At 41.8% G+C, this 7,961-nt stretch overlaps 1 protein-coding gene across 1 annotated transcript in view; it reads left to right on the top strand.

The window, feature by feature from the left end:
- Positions 1 to 45: 45 nt before the first annotated feature.
- xpo4 (exportin 4) overlaps positions 46 to 7,961 on the top strand; it is a 56,457-nt gene continuing 48,541 nt past the window's right edge. The window contains exons 1-4 of the mRNA XM_004573008.4: positions 46 to 201; positions 4,119 to 4,224; positions 5,704 to 5,845; positions 6,001 to 6,139. Coding sequence (XP_004573065.1) covers positions 109 to 201; positions 4,119 to 4,224; positions 5,704 to 5,845; positions 6,001 to 6,139 — 480 coding nt within the window. The 5' untranslated portion in view covers positions 46 to 108. The remainder of the gene's footprint in view (positions 202 to 4,118; positions 4,225 to 5,703; positions 5,846 to 6,000; positions 6,140 to 7,961) is intronic.

Here is a 7,961-nt window from a genome sequence, read left to right as displayed (position 1 = left end):
CTGGCTGCACGAGCCGTCACACTGGCAACCACAAACTTGTTGTGGTTACACAACCCGCCGTGTGCACGCGACGGGTAACCAGCGCAGTAATCCCACAATGCAGAGCGCATGGCGCGTCATTGGAGAGGGACGACGATGATGGCGGCGGTCGGTGCACCAGAAGTGATCACACAGCTGGAAAGCGCTGCCAAAGTTTTAATGGTGAGACATTCACTGCCGGTCTGCGGCCCTGGGAAGGACGGTGAACGTATCTTAACTCAGTCTTGGGTGGAGTAAGGCGGTTGGGGGCTCCGGCGGGGGTCATTTTGGTCCCGGTTGTTGTTGTTTAATGTGTTCAGTTTTTACCGGAGAATGTGAGCGATGCGTGGCGCAGCGCCTGGGTTGTCTCCATCCCGCAGAGAGAAAAAAATAATCCGCTCTTTCTCCAAACATTTCTCCCGCTGTTCCCTGTCGTTCCTATCACACGGCACCATCACCTTAAAATATTTCTCCGTGTTTGGACGCTTTCCAATGTGGCTCAGTTTTCCACAAACTTCAGCGGTTCGTGTCGGTGCTCTTTCAGCCGTTACATCAAGTTTTTTTTGTACTCTGAGCATCTCGGTGCGGTGTACTCGATATCACTGTTGCTAGCTTATCCCGTGCTTCCTCCAACACTCGCTCGCATCAAGTGTTTGACCCTCTGCCCTCCTCTCGTAACAGCTCCCGTTGCTACAAATTAGGCTGAATACTTCAGCTAAGAGCAAGTGGCTAACCATGTGCATGTCATGAGTCTGAGTGCTAGCTGCAGTCTGCTCGTACTTTCTGCCATCTTGTTAGGGTTTAAAACTAAAATCACCCTTTCTGATGTCATGCACAGTTAGGAGAACAATATGTTCTAGCAAACGCACAAGTCCTAAATGTTCATATTTCAGTCAGCAGCAGGTGTCTTCGTGATGTCTGCTTATCAAGCTCCTCTTGTTTTATGGATTCATGTACACACACAAAAACACACACACACACACGGGTCACTTGGCTAAGTACACGTTGCTAGTACCGAGTTGGACTCTCGTTATGCCTTAAGAACTTTTAATTATTCATGGAAAACATTCAGCAAGGTGCTGGAATAATTTCCTTTGGTAAATGTTGATACAAGGAACAGATCCATGCTTTCAAATTCTGACCGTACCATCCGAATGTCACAGCAGACTTTTGTTTTCCAATTCTGCTGCTGCTGCTGCTGCTGTAGTCCATCTCCTTCAGGGTTTGGTGTGATGTGCATTCAGAGACCTCATTATGAGTTATTGTGACTCTGCTCGACTTCCCTACTCTGACCTCTGACAACAACAAGGCATTTTCATCCAGAGAACTGGGGCTCACTGGATGTTTTGTCTTTTCCGGAGCATTCTCTGTGAAACCTAGAGATGGCTGTGTGGGGAAAATGGCAGTAAATCAGCAGTTTCTGAAATACTCAGACCGGCCTGTCTGGCGACAACAACCATATAACATTCAAAGTAATTTAAATCACCTTTTTTCCCGTCTGATGCATTGTTTCAACTTTAGCAGGTCCTGTTGACCATGGCCTAAGTGCAGTGAGTTGCTGCCAAGTTGTTGGCTGATTAGATATTCAGTTTTCCCTAATAAAGTGACTGTCTATATCAACACAGTGTGTGACAGTATGTTAACATTATGCTTATCAGGTAAATTTTTTTTGGGACTAGTGCACTCTAGAATAGGAGTGTTATACATGCAGCCAGGGGAACCAGCCCACCGAGTGATCCATGTAGGTCCAAGGATGGCTTTTCTAAATGTGTGCAATGATGCAGCAGTATCTTTGGTTTTTCATTTAAATACAATACTACACCTTGTGAGGTGATGGTAACATTACTACGCAGTGAAACTCAAAAGTAAAATGTTTTGACCCAAAGAATAAAATTCTATTAAGATCCTAGAAATTATTTTTGTTTTGTTTTTAGTTACAAAAACTGAATATGAAGGTTTTGCCCTTTATAAAAGACATAACATTCATTTAAAAAAAAAAAAAAGTTAAGTCTAACGCTCTTATCCTAGAAAGCAGAGCCCAGCTGATACTGGGTTTTGTTTTTTTTGTCTAAATGTCAGGAGTGCGACCACACCTCATACCTTTCCGGTTCTATGACTAAATGCCTACATAATGTTTCTTGTCATTTTTGTGCCTCTCATTTATTCAGGCCTAAAATCAAAGCTTATTTCGCTTCTCTTTTAAAGATGTGTTGTTAGACTAATTGTGGATGTTGTCCCTGCACAAATTTGTTAGCAACTTCCGAGTTGGTTTGAATCCCCCAGTTGGCCGGGGTTTTCTGTGTGGAGACTGGGTATTCCGGCTTCATCACACAGGTCAAAGACATTCATGCGTGCATGATAGCATAACTGGTGATTCTAAATTGTCTATAGGTGGAAATGTGGGCGTGAATGATCGCCTGTCTCTCTGCGGTAGACTGGCGACCTGTTTAGGGTGTACCGTGCCTTTCACCCTATAGCAGTTGAGATATGCTTAACATGAAGACACAGCTTGACCCCACAACAGTGGTTGTCTGTGATACTACTCTGCTACATATGCTGCTGAGAATATAAACAGTACATTTCTAACATAGTATGATCTTGATTCTTATTGCTCTGCGTTTTATTTACTGCGTGTCATTGTGGCAGCTTTATCTGTTTTACATTTATGTTTTACTATCAAGGGAGATGATAGATTGTATTATATTTTAGTGCATTGTCTGCCATCTGACCATGGTAGTTTATGTGGCTTAAAAAATGAAGTCTGTGTATGTGTACGCGTGTCTGCGCTCTCAGATAAAAAGGCCTTTCTTTCCTCTGCTGCCTTTCGCCGCAGAGCTGCTTTTACTGCAATTAGGTCTGGAATGTGACTTTCCTGCTGAGCTGTATCATGGCGAGCGTGCTCAATAGAAATTTCTGTGTTGCACTATCTCACTTTTATTTCTGTGTATTTGGAGTTAGTTAGATTTTTCATTCTTATGAAGCTTTCTGTCGTTATTTTGTGTGCTTCTGTAAGGTACAAAAACAGTATTTGCTGCCAAGTTTTACGATAGTATTGATTTTTATAACGAGACATTTCCTCTGTACACTGTACATACTGTACTGTGTACTGTCTCCAATCTTAGTGATGCTTTCTGTCCTCGGGGCATTGCCATTGAGCTGAGTGAGTGGCTGCCAGTCAGGGCTCATCTTTCAGTTCTAATAGCACAGAAGCTGTTAGATGGTGGAATGGATTGACTGATTGATTACATTTAATAACAAAGAGAGAAACAAAAAAACACGACTCAATCCATTTGTGTAGTGTCCTGTCAAATATCTCAAATGTTTGCTATTAGCCATGTAAGTTCATACAGACTAGGATTTATTGATTTTAATATGAAAGTAAAATTAAAATTGGATAAAACAACACTTCACAAATACAAACAATAACATCAGGTAGAATACAGATAATCATTCTACCATATTCCCTTTAAAATGTTTATTTCTATTGCATATCTTAGTAGTTTAAAACAATTTGTTTGCCTTTTATTTTCCTGGGCAACAAAACTGTACTTAAGACTTACTTATGCAAGTCTGTCTCTGAAATATTACTACTACTACACCCTATTCTGTTGTTTTCTAAGTGATGCAGCTGTCGCCTGTTTACAGCAGGTACTAAACAGCAACCAGGCAACTCACGGGGAACTCGTAAAACAATCCCAGACAAATTACACTGGCTCCCCATTCATTACATAATAAGATTTTATTGATTGCTTTTAAATAACTACATGGGGCGTCTCTCATTTGTATCGCAGAGCTCTTAACCCTTTAATCCTCAGTTTAAAAAAGGTTTTAGAAACCTCCCATACAGACCAGCTTTATTAGAACTAGTGTTGCAAATTTGCAAACCTGGTTTGAAAGCTGATGTAGAAGTAAATATACTTTTTATCAGCACTGTGCTAACAAGTTAAGCCATTCGAAAATTGCCATCTTCTGTTAAAGCTTTGAAAGTGGTATTTAATTCAAAGTCATTCAGTGGAGAAGAGTTGATGTCCTGTTTAAAAGCTGTGTGTAAGTGGTTCGACCTCACTTGCAGAAAACTGACTTTGTTTTGTGTTTTACAGGCACCGCCGTCTATGGTCAGCACAGAGCAGAGACAGCATGCTGAACATGTATTCCTCTCCTTCAGGAAGTCCAAGTCCCCCTTTGCCATTTGCAAGCACATCTTGGGTAAGCATTGTATTTAATATTTTAACTTGCATATTGTTTTATAAATATGAGTTTATCTTATAAAGGCTACTCAGTGTCTTCTCCCCTTCATGTTTTTTTCCTGTCATAAACCTTCACCTGTGGTGTTTGTGGGTATGATCTAGACATTTTAGTGATGTGGTCTGTATGTGGAGTCTCATGTGTACAGAATATTATTATTGTTTGATCCGTGACTTATGTACTGTATGAAAACATGTGAGCTGTGCAGCTTTGAAAACAAAATATGAGTATTCATTGGCTTTTTGTTGCAAACCCCATCAACAGAGATATGTGGACATTGTGTTAACTGTACAGTTTTACTGATTTGAACCTTATGTTTGATTGCTAATGGTACAGAGTCCACTGTAAATTTCGTGGCAATAACAGGTTGAAAAAATTGTCTGTGTTGTCTCATGTTAAAAGAAATCCATACGTGTAACTGACTACCAGGTAGGGTTAAATGGTTACATAATTGCCTATAGAAAGTGTCTCTCACAAATATGAATGGAGAAAGTTCCCCATTGTGTGAGCAGCTGCATAGTTCGACAATTAAAATGTACACGTTAAAAAAAATCTCGTCCTGAATAGACGCTGGGATGGCATTGCGTTGAAAGCAAACCTGATTTTGTGGTTAAAGATGACTGTGTGGGCTCAGGATGATGTCGGACAGCACTGTTCACCGATGCATCAGTAACGCAAGTTACATTTTTCATGATATTGGTGGACCTTTATCTATTAACATCCTCCTGAGCTCAGTACAAGGGAGACTGGGCTAAAGATAAATTAAAAACTGAAATTTGAAACTTTCTGAAAATATTTGAGGCTAAAGAGGAGAAACTTGCATCTTGGTCACAGTCAGTCACATGGAAGCAACTTAGGCTACGTTCACACTGCAGGTCTTAATGCTCAATTCTGATTTTTTTTTATCAAATCTGATTTTTTTTGGCTGCTTGTTCACACTACAAATAAAATGTGACAGCAAACGCGCTCTAGTGTGAGCGCTCAAAGCGGCCGCAAAGAAGACGTCACACACAACGCGCTCTGTTCAGACCCAGACCAAACAGTATTGTTTGACTGATGGCCTTAATATAAAGACTTGTTTCGGACTTTATGTTTCTCAGTTTTGCTTTAAGTTATAAAGTTATTTTGTTATTTACATATGACCTAATAATTATCCTTATGGCTGTTTTAGAGGAGCGGTGCTTCAAAGGATAGTTGCAGATTTCTGTCAGAATCTGCAGATTATAGAGTACAAAGAAAATGTTCACGTTTCTCCATCGTTGTCTTCCCAACAGTTTCACTGACATCTACACTGGATGGCCAGGAAGCATTCACAATGTCTTCAATGTCATTATGTTAAATATTATTATTTAACCCATTATTTTCAACCTTTTTTTTTCCCCCACTATCTTTTTCACTTCTAATATTTCTCTTTTGTCCCATTATTTTTTCCCTCTCCAGAGACCAGTAAGGTGGACTATGTGCTTTTCCAGGCAGCCACAGCCATCATGGAGGCTGTCGTGCGGGAGTGGATCCTGCTGGAAAAGACCAGCATTGAGTCACTCCGGGCATTCCTTCTCACCTACGTTTTGCAGAGACCCAAGTAAGAAACAATAATAAATGCATTACAAAACCTTTGTGGTTTACTATATTATTAAATATGTAGAGCTTTTACAGACCTCACTACAAAAATGCCAGTAGAACTTAATGTTTTGGATGCGGGAAAAATAAATCAGAATGCCTTCCTGTTCCTTCTAGTCTGCAGAAATATGTGCGTGAGCAGATCCTGCTAGCTGTGGCGGTCATCGTGAAGAGAGGCTCGCTGGACAAAAGCATCAACTGCAAAAGCATCTTACTCGAGGTCGGACAGCTCATCAGCAGCGGGAACCCTGCAGTGGTGAGAGAGACGCAGCTGAATAATACATGAGTAGCTCTCAGTGGCCTAAAGAGTACGTGTTGTTAGTTACAATGTACACAAAATCAATCATCAAATTCAAATCAAATTCAAATTTTATTTGTCACGTACACAGTCATACACAGTACGATATGTAGTGAAATGCTTGGACAACTGCTCGTGACCTAAAGAAAACAAAAAAAGGAAAAGGCTATGAATAAGATAGGAAATAAATATGAAAAATTAAAAAGGGTAAATTTAACTAGGAAGGAATAAAATATAAATTAAGGTTAAAAATGAAATAACTGTACAACACAAATTAGAATGAAGGGTAAATTTAACTGGGAAGAATAAGATAAAGATAAATATATAAATTAAAGTTGAAAATAAAATAACTGTACAACAAAATACACAATATAGAACTATATAAGAATGTATGAAGAAATCTAAATATAAATAAATATATACACAATAACAGCAGCTGTACAAGTATTAACCGGAAATGAAGAATATAGTGACCAGTGTTGTGCAAAACCAAAGTCCAGAAAGTCCAGTGTGTGTGTAAGAACCATATGTGTGGGTCAGTACTGTGTGGTGGTGTGATTGAGAGACCGTATCGCCTGCGGGAAGAAGCTCCTCCTCAGTCTCTCTGTGTTGGTCTTCAGGGAGCGGAATCGCTTTCCTGACCTCAACAGAGAGAACAGTCTGTTGTTGGGATGGCTGAGGTCCTTCACGATCTTCCTGGCCTTGGTCCAGCACCGCCTGCTGTAGATTGAGTGCAGGTCAGGGAGCTCGGAGCGGATGGTGCGCTCAGCTGACCGCACAACCCTCTGTAGAGCTCATCTGTCCTGCATGGTGCTGTTCCCGAACCAGGTTAAGATGTTTCCCGCCAGGATGCTCTCTATGGTGCACGAGTAAAAGTTCCTGAGCACCTTGGAGGGCAGTTGGAAGTCTCTCAAGCGTCTGAGGTGGTAGAGACGCTGCGGGCCTTTTTCACCACGGTGTTGATGTGACAGGACCATGACAGGTCCTGCGTGATGTGAACTCCGAGGTATTTGAAGCTGTCCACTCTCTCCACTGGGCACTCGTTGATGACGGGGGTCTGGTAGTTCCTCTCCTGCTTAGTGCTGAAGTCCACTATCAGCTCCTTTGTCTTACTGACGTTTAGAAGGAGGTTGTTCCTCTGGCACCAGTTCTCCAGATTCCTAATCTCCTTCAGGTAGGCCGTCTCGTTGTTATCAGAGATCAGGCCCACCACGACAGTGTCGTCAGCAAACTTGATGATGGTGGTGGAGCTGGTAGTGGCCACGCAGTCATATGTGTACAAAGAGTACAGCAGGGGGCTCAGAACACACCCCTGGGGGGCTCCAGTGCTGAGAGTGGTGGAGGCTGAGACATGTCCGCCCATCCTTACTGCCTGTGGTCTGCCAGTTAGGAAGTTGGAGATCCACTGACACATAGATGAGCTGAGTCCCAGATGCTCCAGCTTGGTGGTGAGTGTGGAGGGAATTATGGTGTTAAATGCAGAGCTGTAGTCTATGAAGAGCATTTTAACATAATTCCCCCTTCTAGTGTCCAAGTGAGTGAGTGATGTGTGGAGGAGATGAGAGATGGCATCGTCTGTGGAACGATTTGGACGGTAAGCGAACTGTAGTGGGTCCAGTGTGTCTGGTAGTGAAGAAATGATGAAGTCTCTGACCAGGCGTTCAAAGCACTTCATCACTACTGAGGTGAGGGCTACAGGGCGATAGTCATTGAGAGAAGCAGGGTGGGGTTTCTTCGGGACAGGAACAATGATGGACTCTTTGAAGCATGTGGGGATCAC

The sequence above is a fragment of the Maylandia zebra genome, linkage group LG16 (assembly GCF_041146795.1).
Source record: "Maylandia zebra isolate NMK-2024a linkage group LG16, Mzebra_GT3a, whole genome shotgun sequence".
Classification (NCBI taxonomy): Eukaryota; Metazoa; Chordata; class Actinopteri; order Cichliformes; family Cichlidae; genus Maylandia; species Maylandia zebra.
The sequence above is the reverse complement of the archived record's forward strand: the minus strand, read 5'-3'. Positions and strand labels throughout refer to the sequence as shown.